The 20,689-nt window shown below is 41.4% G+C and overlaps 4 protein-coding genes and 1 long non-coding RNA gene across 10 annotated transcripts; 4 read left to right on the forward strand and 1 right to left on the reverse strand.

Annotated features, from left to right (window-relative positions):
* The first annotated feature begins 159 nt into the window (after positions 1–159).
* On the forward strand, positions 160–7,529 carry LOC135583574 (protein MEI2-like 2). Of its 4 annotated transcripts, none has more exons than XM_009423208.3 (13): positions 160–460; positions 1,166–1,210; positions 1,288–1,428; positions 1,506–1,975; positions 3,368–3,526; positions 3,625–3,741; positions 3,850–4,001; positions 4,231–4,322; positions 4,479–5,448; positions 5,538–5,622; positions 5,703–5,771; positions 5,942–6,121; positions 6,972–7,529. In XM_009423208.3, exons 2-13 carry the CDS (start codon positions 1,177–1,179, stop codon positions 7,110–7,112), a joined length of 2,610 nt encoding a protein of 869 aa, XP_009421483.2. In that variant the 5' UTR covers positions 160–460; positions 1,166–1,176; the 3' UTR covers positions 7,113–7,529. The 4 variants fall into 4 exon arrangements, with proteins under 4 accessions (XP_009421483.2, XP_065028484.1, XP_065028482.1 ...); XM_065172412.1 differs by having other exon boundaries at positions 183–460; positions 1,518–1,975; XM_065172410.1 differs by having other exon boundaries at positions 328–460; positions 1,141–1,210; positions 6,972–7,256.
* Positions 7,530–8,094: 565 nt separating this feature from the next.
* Positions 8,095–9,236, forward strand: LOC135651867 (uncharacterized). The gene has a single exon (XM_065172413.1). It carries the CDS (start codon positions 8,234–8,236, stop codon positions 9,002–9,004), a length of 771 nt encoding a protein of 256 aa, XP_065028485.1. The 5' UTR covers positions 8,095–8,233; the 3' UTR covers positions 9,005–9,236.
* A 1,266-nt stretch (positions 9,237–10,502) lies between these two features.
* On the forward strand, positions 10,503–18,845 carry LOC135650475 (uncharacterized). The gene is made up of 4 exons (XM_065169845.1): positions 10,503–11,348; positions 14,786–14,853; positions 15,897–16,039; positions 18,096–18,845. Exons 1-4 carry the CDS (start codon positions 10,538–10,540, stop codon positions 18,628–18,630), a joined length of 1,557 nt encoding a protein of 518 aa, XP_065025917.1. The 5' UTR covers positions 10,503–10,537; the 3' UTR covers positions 18,631–18,845.
* LOC135650478 (uncharacterized) lies at positions 13,213–13,625 on the forward strand. The gene is made up of 2 exons (XR_010501544.1): positions 13,213–13,346; positions 13,439–13,625. It is a non-coding gene; the product is annotated as an uncharacterized LOC135650478 (long non-coding RNA).
* A 768-nt stretch (positions 18,846–19,613) lies between the features above and the next one.
* LOC135583580 (major pollen allergen Ole e 10-like) lies at positions 19,614–20,564 on the reverse strand. Of its 3 annotated transcripts, XR_010501542.1 has the most exons (5): positions 20,392–20,564; positions 20,246–20,308; positions 19,912–20,169; positions 19,741–19,830; positions 19,614–19,656 (listed from the first exon to the last, which is right to left on the reverse strand). XR_010501542.1 is itself a non-coding variant. In XM_065169847.1 (4 exons), the coding sequence occupies exons 1-4, from the start codon at positions 20,465–20,467 to the stop codon at positions 19,805–19,807; spliced, it is 423 nt and encodes a 140-aa protein (XP_065025919.1). In that variant the 5' UTR covers positions 20,468–20,564; the 3' UTR covers positions 19,614–19,804. The 3 variants fall into 3 exon arrangements, 2 of the variants coding, with proteins under 2 accessions (XP_065025919.1, XP_065025921.1); XM_065169847.1 differs by having other exon boundaries at positions 19,614–19,830; XM_065169849.1 differs by having other exon boundaries at positions 19,614–19,830; positions 19,912–20,146; positions 20,283–20,308; positions 20,392–20,558.
* Positions 20,565–20,689: the final 125 nt, after the last annotated feature.

Genomic DNA, 20,689 nt, shown 5'->3' on the forward strand with positions numbered 1-20,689 from the left:
GTATGAGAGAGAGAGAGAGAGAGAGAGAGAGACGAGGAACGAGAAGGGACAAGCCAAGTAACAGGTTTGGTGGGGGAAGGGGAGAGGGGTGCGTGTCAACGGACGCCAAGTCCATTAAAATACGGTTGAATCACGGCGCACTAACCCAATAAGACTCTCTCTCTCTCTCTCGTTCTCTCCATCATTTGCTCCTGCGATCATCGCTTTCGCTTTCTGTTTTCCTTGTGCGGAAGGGAGGGAGAGGAGACGCACCTCGGCCGCAATAATAGAGGCAGCGGAGCTGGGTCGTGGATTTTGTTCTCGATTTCGGCCGATTAGGGCGGATCTTTTTGGGTGCCATCGCAGTGGTTTTGCTGGGAATTTGGGTCGGAATCGGCGGAAGTGCGCTCCAGGCTTTCGTCTACGTGCCGAGGGAATTTTGGGTGTTACCGATGCGAATTCTGAGTTGTTCCGTCGCCTGGTAAGGGGTTCCGCTCTTTTTATTGGACTAGTTGGACCTTCTGTTGGCTAGGATGTGAGAGATAGGTGGATTTGGGGATTATTAGGGTTCTTATCCTTTGCGATTTGGAGAAGATGTGCCGAAAGACAATAGGATTCTGTTTTAATTCGAATCCCCCTTTCAGCTCTTCTGGATTCTTAGCTGGATTCTGCCTTGTTGCTGATTGAATAAGATTGCACTATCATTTATGACTCGATGCTTTTGATAGACTATTGGTGCACTAGTCTTCCTTGTTGTCATTTTTTATTGTCAATGCTGCTGACGGGGTTTTGGAATTCAATTGTGTGGTTCGTGGCTTCATGAAGTTAAAAGAAATAATTTCAGCGTGGATTTATGATATCAATCATGGTGTTACACATGTCAATTGATGTTCTGAAGAATTCTTATGTTGGAACGATCTTATAAACCTTCTATGAACAAACCATGAAATGTCCATACGTTGAATTGAAACCATGAAATATCTACATGGAGTTTGTTTATCATGGTCCTCTAATAGTGCCTTTCTCTCGTCGAGAAATATGTAGTATACAAAGTGTGGAGCATCTCTCTCTCTCTCTCTCTCTCTCTCTCTCTCTCTCTCTCTCTCTCTCTCTCTCTCTGCGTGTGTGAAACCTTTGCTTTTGAATTCTCTCTCTTACCAGATGTCTTTCTTCATGGCAATTGTAGAGAAATTATCAATGGAGCAAACTTCGGAGAATTCAGCTCGTTTAGGTAAGTAGAAATGAAATCATGCTTTTTCAACAGTAGCAGAACAAAACTGATCATAAACTTTTGATCTTATTGCATAGTTTCCTCAAATTTTCTATCGGTGAAGACTCCAAAGAAGGCAGAAAATGCGTGGGACATTCCATCTGGATCCAATACGCTCTGTGGATCAAGTGATGTTAGCCTTTTCTCAAGCTCATTACCAGTACTTCGTCATGAAAAATGTATGCTGTTCCTTTTAATGGTTACTGACTTTTGGCTATATCATTCAAATCAACTCTATTAATGCTATGTTATTCAGCGAATTTTGCAGATTCACACATCGGTGCTCAATGGACTTTTGATGCATCTTCCAAACTGGAAAAGGGAAACAATGACGCGGAGAGTAAGGTTTGTGTGGATGATCTGGACCTCCATGGGACTGGGATCCTGTTACCTGATGATGAAGAAGCCCTTTTGTCTGGCATAATGGATGATTTCGACCTTAATGGGTTGCCTAGTCAAGTTGATGAACTTGAAGACTATGATCTTTTTGGCAGTGTTGGGGGCATGGAAATGGATTCTGATCCTATAGAAAGCATTACGGTTGGTATTGCAAAGGCAAACATCTCTGATGGCTTTTTAGGCAATGGAATTAGTCAGTATGGTCTTCCTAATGGTGTTGGGACTATTTCTGGGGAACACCCATATGGAGAGCATCCTTCGAGAACTCTATTTGTGCGTAACATCAACAGTAATGTTGAAGACTCTGAATTGAGGTCGCTCTTTGAGGTAAGTGTTTGTAATTCTGTTGCATAACTTTCTGCTTTCAATCTGCTTCAGCTTATATCTAGCTTAATTTGTAGTTGCAAGTATTGCTAATTTTCATGTAGTGAATTCTGTGCAAAAACTGTGAAAATGGTTCCTTCTCCTGGTTTATGTCTTGTTAATTTAAGTTCCCAATTGTTCTAATGTTACTAATATAGAAGCAATTTTTAGAAAGATTAGGTTACCTATTCTCTGTTGTCATATGCAAAGCGTTGTAAAATTTTTGAATTGGTGTTGAAGGATTATCTTTTTCTATGAGTTAATAACAATGTGGAACTACTTTTGTTTGGTATATCTTTTAAAGCTAATAACAATGTTGAACTACTTGTATTGGTGTCGGAAGTATTGCTAACTTATTTTCGTTATATCTTTTGTTATATGGAACCACTAAGTTTATAAAATAAGTTATTTTCTTTCTGTTATGAAAACGTTATATAGGAATGTTGGTTGTTGGTTTTCTCTATTCATCTCATGTTTGTTTATCAATAAAAAAAATGCTGCAACATGGTGAATCGTTTAAATATTGTCCCTTGTGGTACTAGTGCATGCTACATCTTGGTCTATTAAGCAAATATACCAAGTGCTACTTTCAACATTTAGTGTGATGTGGCATACCTACTGATATAATTTGTTTCCAAATCATCATCTTCAGCAATACTATCATGTTCAAGCTTTTTCTCATTGCAGCTGGATTGTTTAAAGAGCACAACTTGGGAGATCAATAATGCCCTAGATGACAAATTTGTGACCTGCTGCTAACCTAATATTAACCCTAGAGAGGCAACCTAATTCACAAGGCTATCCGGAGCTTGGGCGGGGTTAGTGTACTATCCCTGCTAGCAAAGAGGCTATTCTGTGACTGCAATCCTAGTCACCCAGGATGCAGAGTAACTTTATTATGACATGAAATCTTGCTATCAACCTAAATGTAAAAGTCAAGTTCATAGCCATGGCAAATAAAGACAGAGATGACTTGTCATACAATGTAGGTAGGATGAGTGATATAAAATAGCCTTTCGAGAAAACCAGTTAAACTGATGTGCGAGTTTTTTTAATTATTGATCTGAAATAACTTCTTATAGAAACCCATTTTTCATTTAGTGATTGATATGCTGCAATGGTTAGACTAATATGTGCTAGCTTTTTACTGTTTAGCTGAAGATTACATAGAACGTGCTATCTATTGTCAAGTTACATGCATAATGCTAATAATTTGTCTGATTTTGTCAACATGCTAGTTTATTGCCTTCTTATGAAATCTTCTTCTAAATTGTAATTTTCTTATTGCTCATTCCTATTCCAGAACTTTGTTTCTTGACTTTCTCTTGACATTTATTTGTTGCTTCATGTTTTTAGCAATTTGGGGACATCCGAAGTCTTTATACGGCATGCAAACACAGGGGATTTGTGATGATATCTTACTATGATATACGATCTGCTCGATCTGCCATGCGTGCATTACAGAACAAGCCCTTAAGACGGAGAAAGCTTGACATACATTTTTCAATTCCAAAGGTCTCAATATGGATATTTTTTCTTTTTTTTTTTATGGAGAATCTGTAACCTATTTTACTCTCTATTACTTGGTCATTATCTGTTCTAGTAATTTTCAGGATAACCCAACAGACAAAGATATGAATCAAGGAACTCTCGTGATATTTAATTTGGATCCTTCCGTTTCTAACGAGGACCTTAGGAAAATATTTGGTGCCTATGGAGAAGTTAAAGAGGTGAGAAGTTTTATTTATATTTGTTAATCCCAGAGATCGTTTTTCACATAAGGTTACCAGTCACCTGAGGCTAATGCAAAGGTGTCGGTTTTTTACTGTTTGAAGCAGATAAGGGAGACTCCTCACAAGCGGCACCACAAATTTATTGAGTTTTATGATGTCAGAGCAGCAGAAGCTGCCCTGCGGTCATTGAACAAGAGTGACATAGCTGGGAAGCGAATAAAGCTAGAACCAAGCCGCCCTGGTGGAGCTCGCAGGAAGTATGTACATTGATTTTAGTGTTTGCATATATCTCATTCTTGGAGAGAAGTGCTATACAAGATCTGTAGAATTTTTTTTTCCACTCTAATTTGCACTATTACATTAAATTTGCATATATTTCATTCTTGGATGGTTTATTGTTTTCTTATTGTCATGGGTAGCTTTTTCCATAAACTCTTTTTGGAATTATTTAGTACTGAAGTGCTAAAAGCTCAATCTTTTAAACAGCTTAATGCAACAATTGACTCATGAGCTAGAACACGATGAGACCAGAGTTTATCGGCACCATGGGGGATCACCTATCGCCAATTCACCACCAGGTATACTTGGGTAACACGCACCTAAATTCATGTGTATCTTTGTGTTTATATTGTCTTATACAAGTGTTCATCTTTGCCTTTTCTTTTCAACTCTTAACACCATATTTTACATTTGCCATATTTTGTGATTTGAACTGGGTGCCTCTTGAATGACAGGTCTATGGGCACAATTCAGTAGTCCAAATGATAACAGTCCACTACAAGTTCTTAGCAAGTCCCCTAGTGGGGGAGCAATGAGCCCCATTAAAAATAATCATTTGCCTGGACTAGCTTCTGTACTTCCTCCAATGATATCAACTTCCACTAAGATTGCACCAATCGGAAAGGACCAAAATAGGGCCAGCCATGCTGATCAGGTAATTTCTGGTGGGAGTCCCATACATGGAAGTGGATATCAGCAATCTCATTCCTTCCCAGATCATGGTCATGGATTGGTGACCCCAACTCTAGGAAATTTAACTTCTTTTGGTCCTTCTACATCGAATGCATCTGGAGTTGGAACTCTAACTGGCCCACAGTTTCTCTGGGGTAGCTCGGCTTCTTACACAGATAATATGCAGTCTTCTGCTTGGCAGTCTAGGGCTACAGGAAATTCATTCATGTCAAATGGACAAGGGCAAGGGCAAAACTTTCTATATTCAGGCCATCATGGCTCGTTCACTGGGTCATCACACAGTCAGCATCACCATCCTGTTGGATCAGCTCCATCTGTTGTTCCTTTCGAGAGGCAGTATGGATATTTTCCCGAGTCACCAGAGACATCCTTCATGAACCAAGTTGCATTTGGAAATACTGGGATTAACCGAAATGGTGGCAGTTTACTTATGAACACAACTCCTCAGGCCACTATGAATCAAGGCATAATGTCAGGAAACATGCCAGATAATAGTTCACCCAATATGAGAATGATGCCTCCTCAGAGATTTGGACCTGTGCTCTTTCGCAGTCCTCCTTATTCTGGTCTAAGTTCCATCGGCATTGATGGTCTAGTTGATCGGAACCGCAGTCGGCGAGTTGACAACCATGGTGGTCAAGTAGACAAGAGGCTGTATCAGCTTGACTTGGACAAAATAATTAAGGGGGAAGACACTCGAACAACGATAATGATAAAAAACATTCCAAATAAGTATATCTTTGGAAAAATTATCAAATATCATGATTCGTTGCCAATTATATGGGATCATAAACCTAATCTGGTTTTTACTTGCTTTCCAGGTACACCTCGAAGATGCTTTTAGCTGCAATAGATGAAACTCACAAAGGCACATACGACTTTTTGTACTTGCCAATAGATTTTAAGGTAATTTGCTCAAAATTCAAACAATGGTGGTTTCATAATAGTATCTTAAGCTAAATCAAAATTTGATTTTATCTGTGCAGAATAAATGCAATGTGGGTTATGCATTTATAAACGTGGTGTCTCCTGCACACATAATATCCTTTTATGAGGTTTGGTTTTGTTTTGTTTCCCTACTTGCTGATTCAGTTCTTGTTAGGTCTACTTTCTGAAATGTTTATGATTGGGAGACAGAAGTTTTGAAGTGTAAACTAGGCCAACCAAATAACAAAACCATGTAAACTTGGGAAGCTTTGCTAAACCCCTTTTATACACTTAACAGGCATTCCATGGGAAGAAATGGGAGAAGTTTAACAGTGAGAAGGTTGCCTCTCTGGCATATGCAAGAATCCAGGGTAGAGCTGCACTTGTTGCCCACTTCCAGAACTCTAGCTTGATGAATGAAGATAAGAGATGCCGCCCCATTCTTTTTTATTCTGAGGGAGCGGAGGCTGGTTATCAGGTAAAAGATCAATAAGTTTCTGGGATTCTTATGAAGTAGCTTAGTATACTGGATGTGTATAAGCTGCATTGAATTGATTGATAAGCAAATTTGTTAAAGCTACCAGAGAATGTCCGATGTCGTTAATTAATAAATTCACATGTTCAGCTTATGCGTGTTAGGGTTCACCAGGATCTAACTAATGATTAGATGTCCTGGACGGTGCATTGAATATGAAGGAGCTTTTTTTTTTGTCTTTTTCTGATAGTCAATATTGTGTTGAATGCTTGATGTTAGTATGATTGATGTTACTAGACACATGCTGCGGCCAAAATTTAGTCCTTTGCTTTTGGTCGCGTATAAGCTGTTTGTGCAAGAGCTGTTGAGGTGTAACTGCATACATATTCATGCAGGTAGTCATGCAAAAAAATTGTTTAACTCGCTTCCGTGGCTCTGTTTTGTGACTTTCTGTATTGTTTCCTTATTCCATAAAAACTCAGTTAGTGGCTGAAATTACCAAATAAATAAAATAGTATTCGATGACTGAATATTATTAAATCTTTGTTTATATCCCTTGAGCCAAGGGTTGATTTTCTGGTGTCTATAAAGAAATGATTCCTCTTACGGACATGACTGTTAGTGTTACTCGTGTTCATTTGGATCTAGATGTTGGTAAAACTTATTTTTCATCCTTTTCTGACATGTGATTTTGCGGTTTCGTATGTCTAAGTTTTCGCTGTCCTAGATCATGATGAAGTCAAAGATAAAATGTGGTTACTCCGTTTCTTGCAGATTTTCTTTGTTGATCAACCTTTAGGATTTGTTTCCCATTTAATGGATACGATTGCTAATAGATGAGAAGGTTTTGCAGGAACTCTTTTCATCAAGTCATGTGGATGTGCATCAAGAAGATATGACTGAATCAGTGGGTGACTCACCTGAAGGTCCACGAGGAAGCAGTAATGGGCTGCCAGAGAACACCATCGTACCTGGAACTAGCTTGGAAGGGTAGCAGTTCCTCACAGCAACCACGTATTTGTGAATACTAACTCTCCATAGGTATTCTAAGTGTAAAATACGGTGAGGTGGGGGGGGTGTGTGTTTGGGCAAGGAAACTGCAGGTGCAATTGTATTCAAGGGTGTGTCCACTTTTGCAGCCACGGATGCACCAAAGCATCATCAGCTCCATTAATCGAAACAGGGATATAAGTCCCTGTTCCTTCTTTTGTACAGATAGGAAGATCCTGACGTCAAGAAATAAAGGTTGAAGTGTATAGGTTTGATCACGGTCAGTCTGCTGGTAAGCACATTGCTAACTGGTTGTGCATGGTTTCATCTTTTTCCTTTTAGGCACATGGTTTTAATGGATGTCTTTTGAACATTGTATTATTGTACATAATGGGACTTAATTTAGTGCACTTAATTTTCATTACTGTGGCAGTTAATTTGAGTTTGTTGAATGTGTTTAATGCACGTGGACTGTACATTTGACCATTTAGTTTCTTCTTTATACGTTTTGCATTCGGACAATTGCTGTTTATTTATAAGTTGGGTGCGTAATGTTATCAATGGCGTGAAGTCCAGAAGTCGCTGAGTTTTAATTCAGTCTGGCGTCATGAACAGGCTGATCAGATGACTGCACCGGCGTTGCCGAGAAGCTGTTCGACGAATTGATCCAACGGTGACCGTCATGTTAGGTACGACGTCACGTGGTGGTGCTTGCTCTGGTTGGATGATTGGACGCTGTCGGGCCACTCGTCCTCTGATGCCTTGAGCGCTACATGGTTGGGCAGTAATTACACTTGGCGTCACAGCTCTGCAGCCACCAAGCATTTATTCTTCTTACGCTTTTCTATAGCCATTAGCCATCCCATACAACTCGGACAGCCCCATGGATAAGGCCCTATTGACCACTATAAAGAAAGGTGAGAAATCACCCGAAAGCGAGTGCTTTATCTCTTTTATCTTGGAGTAGCTCGGTTTAGAGTTGATGGACTGCAGTGTCTTCCTGTTTATGATGCGAGGACACACGTTTCCTCTCTCTTTAATGATTCGAGCTAAGTTTCAGCCACAGCTCTCTCTCGGTTGTTATTTGAGCGAAGAGCAGCTCAATCACATTCTTCGGTGCTTTCCATGATGGATGAGCCTCTCCTTCCCACCTCCGCCCCCAAAACTGCCCCTCCTGCATCCACGGCCTCCTATCCCAGCTTCCTCCGGCGTCTCCGCATCTTCCTTGTCCTCGCCGCCTGCGCCCTGTGGGCAAATTACGAGGCCTCCAAGGGCTTCGACATCACCGTCCTCCACGGCGCCTCGCGCAGCCCCGCCGCCCGCCGATTCGGCCTGCTATTCGTCTCCAACGGCCGAGCCGCCAGGCTCGTCCTCAGCTCCAGTGATCTCGTTCAGCGCGTCCTCTACCCGGATGATTCGTTCCCTCGGAAGCCAGTGCGCCGGATAACGCTTTTCTTGGCCGACGAAAACCTCAACGAGACCGTCGTGGTCAGCCACGGCCGCCACCCAGGCGAGTTCGTAGTCCAGCTGAGCCCGGCCGTCATGAAGGCGGCGGACGTGCAGATGTCGGTGGCTTCCGCGCTGCAGCGGGGCGTGGCTCGCGTCTGGCTCTGGGACGGGCGAGGCCAGGCCCCGAGACGGCTTCTTGACGCCATGGTAGAGTACCTCACCACGCAGAACAACGCCAGTGCTACACTCCGCACCAATTCCTGCTGCGCGGCGGGGGAGCAGCTGCGCGTAGCGCGCGTGAATCGAGCCATGCAGGAGGAGTGGGACGATCGGATGCTGGAGGATGTATGCGGCTCGCCTTCCGAAAAGGTCTGCTCGGCCTGCCAACCTCTTATCGACCTCAGTACGTTCGCAAGGAACGTAGATCCTCCTGATCAAGATCCATAGACATGAGCGTATGAGTTAGTGTTAGCAGTGACAATGGCCGAATAATTGAGGGGAAGCAGTAGTCAATGCATGACGCAGAAGCAAGTGGAGCCGACCGCTGAGCTACGATCTATGCAAGATTAGGACTGCATCTTGTACTACTTTTCTGTGATCCTACAATGGATTCAGTCAGTACCATGTCATGCTTTGAATCAGCGAATGCAAGTAATAGATTGTGCAATTAATAGCCTAATCAGTGAATGCTGGAGGATGCACACTTAGTTTCATGTGGTTAGCGTCCATTGCACTGCTCAAAATGACCCAATCGTACACAGTAAAACTTGCATGGTGGAAAAGCTTCAGCTGCTCGATGAATGACGAGGATGGTTCTCATTCTCTTTCAAGCAAACTGCTACTAGATGTTGTGGCTCAATGAGCTCCATTGCCTCATAGATGGTTCTTGTGCATGAGCGACAGGTCTCATCAATCATGTAATTAACATGGATGGGTCCCAAACTTGTCTGGTGTTTTGGGTCTCTTGCTGTTGACCGTAGCGTAGCAACACCAGATTCCGGCGAGTAGAGCCACACGCAAAAAGCTTTCCCCTTTCTAATTTGCATGAGGAATTCAATACGTAATATCGACATAACAGGAATAGAAGATCGAGTTGTACAGGGAATTCAATACGAAGAGGACTTTTCCTAAGTACCAAAGGAAGACGAACAATAGGAATAGATATCATAAAGGTTAAGCACTGACCGACAACAAGAAACGAGTTCTCCTTTGTAATCCATGGTAATGCCATTTGGCCATTTACATATTAACCTCACATCCAATCTACGTCAATAATAATAATAATCATAGCTTTATGATTCCTGTGGGACAAAACTGGTCAGAGCTCATCGACTAGTGGTCTTCCTCAAATTGAGATCAGTCACACACTGTGTTGGATATGCACGGATTTCATCTCTGAACGACGAAATAATTGGATCTCGAGATGGGATTGGTGTTCGTCGTCCGACAGATGCAGCTTATCTTAAACACGGATGCGATGTCTGTGATTAGATGTGAAGTAATTGGAAGTGTCTGCACTTTGTTCTCTTCTTCATGTCCAGGAAACGTAAGTGGCCATCAACCCACCATGTCTGGTCTCTTTCTCTTTGCTCTCTCTCTCTCTCTCCCTCTTAAATCTCATGGCATCACGAGCGGCACACAAAGGCTCCTTACACAAGACAAGATCTCATAAATCAACGGGCCCCACTTCCCTAGACGTATTGGCCGACGACAGCTCCCATACTTCAATACGCTCGTCTCTAAGTACCTCGACTGTACGTAGTCGACAACGCACGTCGAGCCATTCGCTGGTCAAGCTTTTCGAGGTGATAAGATCATGGCGGTAAATCTATAGGACGTGAGAGTGATTGGTTCAGATTTTTGTTCCTGTTTCTGTTCTCTTGTTCATGCATTCTTACTAAGATTACTACGGTTGTAGCGAAGCTTATATATGTTGATGTAACTCATTATTTTGCCGCACTCTCTTTATCTACGTCTGCAATGGAGCAGCCTCTCCTTGCTTCTCCTCCTAACACCGTCCCCAACTCTCGACCCCCTCCGGCCAAGTCCTCCAATCCTAACATTCTCGTCGGCCTCACCATATTCCTTGTCGTCGCGGCCTTCTCTCTGTTGGCGAACTACGAGGCCGCCAAGGGCTTTCAGATCGTCGTCGTCAATGCCGCCTTGCACACCCACGCAGGCCGGCGCTTCGACCTTCTGTTCGTCTCCAACGACCGCGCCACCAGACTCGTCGTCGCCTCCAGCAATCTCGTGCAGCGCATCCTTTACCCGGACGATTCGTTTCCCAGGAAGCCGGTGGACCGCGTGACACTTTACATGGCCGGCGAAGACCTCGACAGCACGGTTGCAGTCCGCGGAGGACGCAGCGCGGGCGAGTTCGTCGTCCGGATGAGCCCGGCCGTGATGGAGGCTGCCGACGTCAAAGCGGCCGTGGCTGAGGCGGTGCAACGGGGCATGGCGCGGGTCTGGCTATGGGATGGGCGAGGCGAGGCCCCGAGATCGCTTCTTGACGCCATGGCAGAGTACGTTGCCATGTCCTCCGGCATGGCATCTCCTTCCATCAGGCCCCGCAACACCAGCATATCACCGTTCAATGCTTCGTGCTGGGAGGACGACGACCACGTACGCCTGGCGAGCTTCTTGAATTACTGCGACGCGAAGCACCATGGATTTGTAGCGCGCTTGAACAGAGCCATGCAGGAGGAGTGGACCGAAGACACGTTCAACGTCACATTGGGCTCATCAGTTCCACAAATCTGCTCCTCCTATCTCTCGGCAGAACAAATATCTAGTAAGTAAACCTAATGCTTCTTCTGATGTAAGAGCTAATAAGCTTACTAGTGTGCCACCTTTTACGTAGTATGTACATCATCTCAACGAATAACGAAGCCATTCTATCAACAGATACACACATACACAGAAATGGCTTCCCACAGCACGTACTTTAAATTTGCATTAGTAAGTTCACAATGACTCAGTAAGTTATGAACGCAACAGCAGTCCTTTCCGATTGAATGCCTCACTGATAGGACTTCCAGTTTTGTGATAGAATTCATTGCTGAATGAACAATCGGTGCGTAACTCCGTCATGTCATTATTGTACTGTATGTGTCAGTATAGCATCTTCTCGCGCAGTTAATGGGTTTTGTTGAGGCGTCGTCGTCTGCCCACAAAGGTTTTGTATCCATCTCGTAGGTGGCTCGGGAGCCATCCATGGCACATCAAGAACCATGGTGGGCCTCAGAGCTTTGGGTGCTTCCATTTGGATATGTGGCATCTCAGTTGTCTCTCTCGTCCTCGCCGGGGTGAACATCGAGAAGGCAAGGGTACGAACTGTGTGGTCTGAGCTTGAAAGCTTGAAAGTTTGTGAGCATATTTTCCTTGGGATTCTGATAGCGAGTTTTCTCACCAGAGAAGAATGAGTTGTAGATCTAATGCGGCCTTCTTGATTCGAAGTGGGAAAGGGGCATCTGCAATTATCAGCATCAGACAAAAGCATTTGGCATGACTAACTCCAACTTGCCAGTGATGTTTTTTGCTGCTTTCGGTTCTTCCAAACCTTCTAGGATTTAATTATTAAGAGGACAGCGAGGATTGAGATATTTCAGTACTTGGAGCATATGATTTGGGATCACCAAAGGGCGACGACAGCTACTTATTATTGGGGTTGGCGACGAATACAAATACTTTTAGCAGTCCAAAGTTTCCAATAAATCTTTATTGCGTATTCTAAAGAATGAAAGTAAGACATTTCTCCAAAAAATGTTAGGGTGAGAGAAAAAAAATTCAAATTTTATGTAAATTATTTTATATACTTATATAAGGATATTTTACCTTAAAAACTACCATCCTAATTAGTTTTCACCTAATGTGTTTTTTTTTTTAATTTAACGAAAATATCTCTCTACCTTCCACTTCGATCATCATTGTCGTGGTCTCCTCTTTTTCCACTCCTTTTTCTTTTCTTATGTCATTCATCTTTTTATGTTGTTTCTATTTAGCATTGTTCATTTTTACCATTGTATCGTAGCAACGATTACACTTTCATGAATGTATAAAAGATAATGTTCATTATTTATCACAACACTTCATGCATCGTTATTAACATTTTCTTTGCTCACTTATGTTTTACTCGCATTGCATAGACGACTGAAGGAGGAGGAGAGTATTGTTGCTCATCGATGACATTATATAGAGATGACATGGAAGGACGAGCAATGTTTACCACTTTACGATCAAATATTTCTAACGAAAAAAAAAATATATTTTTATTAAAATAATAAAAAAAATCATAATTAGGAGGCATCATTTGATGAAAGTTCAGTCTATATATATATATATATATATATGTGTGTGTAAAATGCCGTAAAGAAAAGAAAGACCATGTGGTTCGCACGGACGTACATAATTCACGTAGGTATGCCTTTTTGGGCAGGTATCATATTGCGCCCAACCCTAGAAATCGGAGGCGGAGGAATCGAGCCGATCTGTTTATTCGCACCCCGGAAATCCACATGAACCCACAAAATTAACCCCCCAAGCCCAAACCCTAATCCGCCCCCTGCTGCTTCGTCCTCCTCGCACAGCAGATTCAGATTTGGGTTGGGTTAGGATCTATTGATTGGGTTGTAAATGACCTCCGCGCCCCAACGGTTGGAGGCCTCTGGCTCTCGGTCTCCTCGGCCACAACAGCAACAGCAAGCACGACCGCCACCGAGCGGCACGCTGACCTTCGACGAGATCTCCAAGCTCTTCTCGCTTCCCATCGCCGAGGCCGCCCCCGTCCTCGGTAACCACACCCGAACCCTCCTGAAGATCCCCCGATTCCCGCTTCTTATTGTGATTTTCTGTCTATTTATTTCTCTTTGCGGTTGGATTTAGGATCTGGCGGGTGGCTTTGTTTGTTTGGATTTCTGTGAGTGCTCTTGAGGAACTCGGTTGTGGTGCACTTTACCTTCATTAGAATGAGGGTGGTTCTCATTCTCTTTCAAGCATACTGTTACTATTGTGGCTCAACATAAAACTATGAAATTAGCACAAAGAAAAAATAAATTTCACCTTGGGAACACTAATGGAAACCAAAAAGCGCAAAATGTACAACTGCAGTAGACAAGGTTTTGGCAGATTTGTTGTTCAAGCTTGGGCTGATACTGATACCTAAAGTCTGGAGATGAGAATTCGATAACTTGCTACTGACTTGTTGTTCCAAATGGTATAGAGGCCACTTGTCGTTCGTTAGATTTTTCTCTTGGTTGAATAAAATTGTGTTTACATTGTCATGGCTGAGCATTTATTTTGGTTGGTTACTGCATTCCATTTATCTGCAGTTACGTATGTGATTAAGCATCAGGTTTAATTTAATAAATATGAAAAGCTTGAATATAGAAGTTAAAAGGAATCATATGGATTGGACAACATAGAGTGATAGAGAGTGCATGGGCATGGAATTACGAATCAGGAGTGTATATTTTCATGAGGATTGAACATTTACCATATTCTACAATTTCTAGAATTCAGTGTACTATTTGATGGGGAAAAGCTGTGTAGCATGAAAGCGGCAAGATGGTATGATGAAGGAACATCATTCAGGACTTGATTAATCAGTTCTGATATTTATGTGAAGGATAGAAAGCTTATTAGCAAGCAGCTTGCTGTTTCCTTATAATTTAAACTGGGAAGCAAGAAATCGGATGTAGCAACATTCATTTAGGCAAGCAGTTGTGATGTACATTACAGATCAATCTTTGACAATAATAGCAAAGTTGCAATCACTAAACCGGAAGAAATTAGATGAAGGAAATCTACTGCAGGGTAGGTAGGACTATAAACACATCAATAACAGAAATATTAAACAATAAAAGCAGCAGCAGCGATGAAGAATATACAAAGAAATAAGATAATTCATGGAGTGACAAGAGAGAAATTGGATCACCACTTTTCTTAAAAGATAAGTCACATACATAGAGCCATGGTGCACTCCATTATTTTGGGAATTAGTAGCTATAGCCTAATACATAGAGCCATTAACTACTCCATCCAAATGTATGTCACATATAGCCATCAGCTACTCCATTCTTTAGATCTCATAACTGGTCCAATATAAATCCTTCTAAGTTCAACATTTTAAGGCTTTCTATTTTACTTTCTGTTACATTTTTTATATTTAAAATCAGGCTTCAAACGTAATTATACAATTTCCATCTGACAGTTGCGAATGCTGCTTTATAGGAGTCTGTACAAGTGTCTTGAAGAAGATATGTCGCGACTATGGCATTGTAAGGTGGCCATATCGAAAGGTAGGTTGCTGATTTAAGTTTTCTCATTAGTTTCGTGGTGGTTATCTCAAGAAATGTTGCATTATCAATGGAATACATAAACTCTTCTCATCCATCTTTTTGGCATATACAGAAACTGATCAACGAAAAAAAAAAGTTGATTTTGAAATTGTGTAATGGCAATGTAACTGTTGCATATAAAGCTTTCTACAAACACAAAATTTTTTTTCTTAAGTTCATTTTGTGAGATGTTCTTTATTTGTTCCATCCAGTTGAATGTAACCTTTTAGAGATTCATAATCTTTTAGTGGCAGTTTGGTGTCTGTTATAATTTTCATAGAGTTCAATGGCAAATATGGTCATAAGCCTTTCTTTTCTTTTTCATTTATTTCCCTCTACATCTTTCTTTCTTTTTCTCCTTGACCTCTATATCCGCTAAGACTATCCATGTTCTGTGGTGACTGTGCTTTCTTTTTTTCCCTTTTCTGCAGTAGATGAAGATTTTCTGTTAGATTGTTGAATTAAAGACGCTTGCACAATTTCTCAGATGTTCATTTCAAACAAAGTTGTTATATTTTGCAATGGTTTTTACAATTTTATTACAATGAGCTGGAATGATGCATGTCAATTTTATTACAATTTTATTACGTGACTTTATATCATGTAGAAAAATCACATTACAAAATATAAAATTCTTTCATGTCCTTCAGATGTTACATTCTCTTTAATTCACAACAGATAAGTGCTCGATCCATCTCCAGTTACAATGGAAATGATGGTTGCTTTTTATCAACTTATCAAGTCAAACTGACAGTACCTATGTGATTGTATTGTTTTGGAAACTGTTCCACCTTGCGTTTTACATTTTAACATCTGTGCTGAATGATCTTTTGCTAACATAATTATCTATCATTTTGGTTATCATATTTGGTATTTATTTATAAAGCATTCTAGAAGAAATAATTAGGAATTTGGTCTTGTTTTTAGCAACTTTGTTGTGTTGTTCTGTTCTTCGTAGAAATGTATCTTCAATTGTGAAAATTAAAATGGTCATGTTGTTTTAGTATCTTGCTGGGAAGACTGTAGAAGATATTAGAAGAGATATTGCTAAGGAGAGAAGTAAGGAGCTAGCTGATTTATCGAAGACTAACCAAAAGAATGATGTGTCCAATGTGATGTCATCGCCAGTTGGTTCCTTATCAGCTTTGTGAGTATACTTACTTTTCTTGTTCAGTGAAAAGTATAATGCATCTCCATCCATATCTTTGTCTTCTAATTTATCATGCTTTATTAGGTATGGCTTTTTTTAGTGTAAACTTCATCAAATATTATCTTAAACACAATCTTGTCCATGTAAATGTCTTGCCATGAGTATTTATTTCAACTTCACAGGCAGTTGTTCTGCAGGATTCTTACTCGATGCATGCTTAGGAAGGCATGAGTTCTCAACTAATCTGTAGCTAGTATTTGCTACTTGATAGAATTACTTGGAGAAAACATTTAACCCGTGTGTATGAATGTTATGCTTGTAGGCTATTCTTCAAATTGTTGCAAAAAATGTGCCCTCTTGGATGAGTTTGCAAGGAAAATATGCCAAATGATCATCCTATAACTATGTGAACAGTTTTATCCATTTTGACTTCGGGGTGATAGTGAATCAAGTCTTTATAAAAATGCTAATCGCCAAATGGATAGGACAAAGTTTTGGCTCTGTTATTGTGACTCACCTATTTCTGGAACTTATCTTATTTTATCAATAATCACATTTCTCGTCTAATGATCTTATTTTGTCAATTTTAGTCTTAGCAGTTTTAAGTTATCGCAAGGAGCACGTAGGACATTTGACTGGTTAAAATTAAAATTGATGTCATCTCTTTCATTATATTGCTTATTGCATGGCCTGAACTTTATATGAAACTCTTGTGACCAAGTTTCTGCTAATTATTGTGTCTAGATGCATTGAGGAAACCGATTGACCTCTGATCCTTACAAACAAATATGGCAATTTTGTCTTCAGTTAATAATCATGGAAGTATTTACTAGCAACTACAGAAAAAAATAATGTCATCTTGTATCTTCGTAGATTACAATGTTTACTACTTGGGGTGTTTGGAGTGCCTATTTAGATTTTCCATGCCTTTAATGTTTGCTATTTATTTAGCTTGTATCTAGTTAGAAATATTTGTATGCAATAGGATGTGGCCTTAATTTTTCATGCCCTTAATTTTTTTTTTTCCCGTACAAGTATCATCAAAACCTAACTAAATTGTAACCAGTAACCTGCAACACTAGCTTTAGCGTATAACACCCAGGTCATGGTTTTCAGGTCACCATGACTAATTAGAAAATCATATTTTAGTATGTGCATAAGGAATTTTGTTATAAATACAGTACTTGCTCCTTTCGGAATGATACAGAAATAATGTGAATCATCCTATTCTGTGAAAAGAGGGGCTTGATGACCTAAGCTGAACTGCTTTGATGTAGAGAATTATTACTGGAAGAAGAATATTCTTTTTCTATTATTTTTTGAACTGAAGAGATCTATCTTTGTGCAATAGGATAAAACTCTCAATTTTCTTGTCTTTTATTTGTTCCTTTTTTTTTGTAAACAGATATTTCTGCTGCTATGCTAGATGCACCACGATTTGATGATCACTAATGAAACATGAATTCATATACAAGATAATGTTTGTTGGGTTGAACATGTCTCATGTTTTTGCAATATTGGAGGCATTATGAAGCATGAATTCATATACTAAGATAATATTTCTAGAGTCGAACATGTCTCATGCTTTTGCCATATTTGGAGGCGGCATGTTGGAGGTAGACACAACTTGGCGAGGAGCCCCTACTTGTGCTCCAGACCTTAAAAAACCAAGAATGTCAGCTTTATTTCAATAAAAAAAAGTGAACCAACGTTATTTCTAGAGGGATTTCTGAGGTCTGCAAAGCACGCAGAGAAGGCAAACATATTAACACATCAGCTTTCTCCTATATGGAAAATTTGTTGAATCTGTGTTCATCATTAACTTATATTAATGACACTACAAGAAGCAGAAAAATTGGTCGTCATCTGTGCAGTTCAAACATGGTCTTCTTTAGTTATTTGATAGATAATTTGCACTTTATTTGTGAATACATACATCAGTGGTTTGTCGATGCTGGACGTCATAGTGTAGGTTCTTTTGCAAGTAACAATTTAATTCTTTGCTTGCTCCTATAAGCCTTGCCTAATGCAATTTTTTTGAATTTTGAAACAGAACACCGAACCCTGCTCAAGAATCTTCCAAAATGCAGAGAGTTTCCATGCCAGGGCATGTTTCGCAACTGCAAGGAAGTAGGTTTACTCAAAACGGATGGCCAAATATGCTCCATCAAAACCAATCAAAAAACATCCCTACGTTCATGGACGAATTCAAATATGGTTTTCCAGAAAATGGTCTATCATCAACTTCATTCAAATGGTGGGGAATCAGCAGGCTAGAAGAAACCGAAAGGACCGTGCCAGGAGAAGGAGAAACTACGACCGAGAAGGATGACAATCAAGAGGTACAGGACTCATCAAATGAAGGCGAAGAACCTGATTCTGGTGCAGAGGACAATGTTATCGTAACCAAGCCATCTGCTTTGCTGTGCTCTCTGAGAAGAAAATCTGTTGAATATGGGCGCGAGTCACTCAAGAGAGGGATTTCGGTGGCCGGAATACCCAACAAACTCACGAAGAGGCAGAAGCTAACATTATCCCAAGTATTTGGGTCATCTTTACCAGAGGAATGGAAGGAAAACTTCTCGTGATCCTTCTTCACTGAGTAATTTAATTTCCATGACCAAATGACAGGAGTCTGTTTTCCAAAGTACCTCGACTAGGCATCGGAAAGACGATACTTTATATCAAACTCGATCGTTTTCTAATCCTAACTGCAGTTTCCTTGTCACAACCTCGAGTGTTTTTTGCCTGTCATCTTCTTGTACATCCTAGTTTGTCTTCCTTCTTGGTGAGAAGGTTATCACTTCATCTATCTTCAGCTTCATGGAATGGCAATGAGAAAATCTGAAATAAGATAATATTGCATTTCGAATTAAAATCCTTTGCTCAAGTCTGCTGCTTGTAGCTGAGCATTAGAATTATAACTTAATTGCTGTGCTTATGATACATATTCATGATCGAGAAATATTTTACCGAAGGGTATCAGATAAAAGTTAATGCCCAAACTACATATTCTAGTGTTTTGTACATCTCGGTCCTCTCAGATCACATGCGAACTGTCGCATTCCAACACAGCCCGAACGACCTCGTTCCACAGTGAGACTCGCACGCTTCTTGATGGCGATCCAGCTCAGGATTGCTTGGCCTGAAGCGAAGCTGTCGGTGCCCGTGTTCTGTACGTGCCACCTATTCCGTCCTTCGAATTCATGTAGGCAACAGTGCGAAGCTTGTCTTCAGGTGGATCATACTAGATTTATAGTACCGAATCATGAGATAAATTCCTATGTTTCGCTCCTCATGATGAGTAGGATTTCAAGTGCAGGAGCGCTCGAAGGTGATCTTTTTTTTGTTTGTTTACTTGGATGATAAAGACTCGAGCTTAGCTTACTGGGCACGAATGAATGAATGAATGAATGGATTATTTAGTCGAATAGGCAGCTTTGCATCACGCTTTTGTCGAGTCACTTAGTAAAACCTTGTGCAGTGTATGTCCCTATCTTTCTTCCACGTGAAAGCTGCAACCCTCGCAGACGAACTCTTTGAATCCCACATGACATCCATACCTCCGGTAGAAAACTTCTAAATGCATGCAGAGTTTGATTGTGGAAGAAATGCTGCAAGATGTGCTACATTTATCCTGGAATCAATTAAAGGTTTCTCTAATAGCAAGACAACAACAAATTCTCACTACGACCAACCAGAATCAGATCCATCATAACAATGCAGAAAGCCACTCTTCGGTGTTGTCTTCTTGGTTGGGGTTCAGGCATAACCGCAGCTCCCATAACCTGCAAAAGGTAAGAGAGAACAAATGTGTGTGAGATCTACACGGGTGTCGTTCGAATGGGGCACATGATCGGAGATCTCACTTGGGTCGGTGGCGACCACGAGGCCGGAGTTCTTGAAGAAGCAGTTCCACGGGTTCCTTCCTCTGGACTGGTAGTAGAGGTTCATGGCGATGGAAGCGTGGGACATGAGGTTGTCCGGGTAGAAGCACGTGCGGCCCCTCTGCAGCACGCTACAGTCCACCTGAGAGCAGGCGTAGTTGATGTTTCCCAGAAGAGTTGCTTCGTCCGACGAAGGTTTCGCTACGCACCAAGTTTTCTGCAACAAAGCAACGACAACGTCTGCATCGACTTCCATGACATGGGGTGGAATGGACAAGACGAGCACAGTTCGGGAAGCAAAATGCCGAACAACTACAGTTAGTGAGGCGCATAATTAGGTCCGTCGGTGTTACCTGCCCCTGCACCGACTGCATTCCCCCTGTCATCACAAGGTTTAGAGCAGAGATCAGAAGAAGATGGCGACAAACAGCGGCTAAGGGATCAAGCAAGTCACGAGCTAACCTGTGGCGAAGCAGATCAGGAGCAGCACAAAAGAGAGGAAGACGAAGGAGGGAGTTCTCGCGGCTCCTCTTGCCATTTCTCTACCCCTTCTGTTTGCTGGCCGTAGGAGGAGGGAGGAGATCGAACCTGGTCGTCTTCTTCAGCGTGGAAGCGAGAGCCAGAGCGAGCTGTCGATGATGGGGGATAAGAAAGCAAGCTCCCTGACCGGGCCCGGAGTGGGACCCGGTCAGAAACATGTTATTCGAGACCTACGAGCGGCGCATACTCCACGTGGCCTACGTGTCGGTGGTCGCGCTGG

This window comes from Musa acuminata, chromosome BXJ3-10 (assembly GCF_036884655.1).
Source record: "Musa acuminata AAA Group cultivar baxijiao chromosome BXJ3-10, Cavendish_Baxijiao_AAA, whole genome shotgun sequence".
NCBI lineage: Eukaryota > Viridiplantae > Streptophyta > Magnoliopsida > Zingiberales > Musaceae > Musa > Musa acuminata.

Bases quoted from the DNA above. Each gene is read 5' to 3' on its own strand.
- LOC135583580 (XM_065169847.1), bottom strand. From the start codon at position 20,467: ATGGCAAGAGGAGCCGCGAGAACTCCCTCCTTCGTCTTCCTCTCTTTT. The intron at 20,170-20,245 runs GTAGTTGTTCGG...AAGTCGATGCAG, and splicing joins AATTATGCGCCTCACTAACT to ACGTTGTCGTTGCTTTGTTG. The intron at 19,831-19,911 runs GTGAGATCTCCG...TACCTTTTGCAG, and splicing joins CGTGGTCGCCACCGACCCAA to GTTATGGGAGCTGCGGTTAT.
- LOC135583574 (XM_065172410.1), top strand. From the start codon at position 1,141: ATGTCTTTCTTCATGGCAATTGTAGAGAAATTATCAATGGAGCAAACT. The intron at 4,323-4,478 runs GTATACTTGGGT...CTTGAATGACAG, and splicing joins TATCGCCAATTCACCACCAG to GTCTATGGGCACAATTCAGT. The intron at 5,623-5,702 runs GTAATTTGCTCA...TTATCTGTGCAG, and splicing joins ACTTGCCAATAGATTTTAAG to AATAAATGCAATGTGGGTTA.
- LOC135651867 (XM_065172413.1), top strand. From the start codon at position 8,234: ATGATGGATGAGCCTCTCCTTCCCACCTCCGCCCCCAAAACTGCCCCT.
- LOC135650475 (XM_065169845.1), top strand. From the start codon at position 10,538: ATGGAGCAGCCTCTCCTTGCTTCTCCTCCTAACACCGTCCCCAACTCT. The intron at 14,854-15,896 runs GTAGGTTGCTGA...ATGTTGTTTTAG, and splicing joins TAAGGTGGCCATATCGAAAG to TATCTTGCTGGGAAGACTGT. The intron at 16,040-18,095 runs GTGAGTATACTT...ATTTTGAAACAG, and splicing joins GTTGGTTCCTTATCAGCTTT to AACACCGAACCCTGCTCAAG.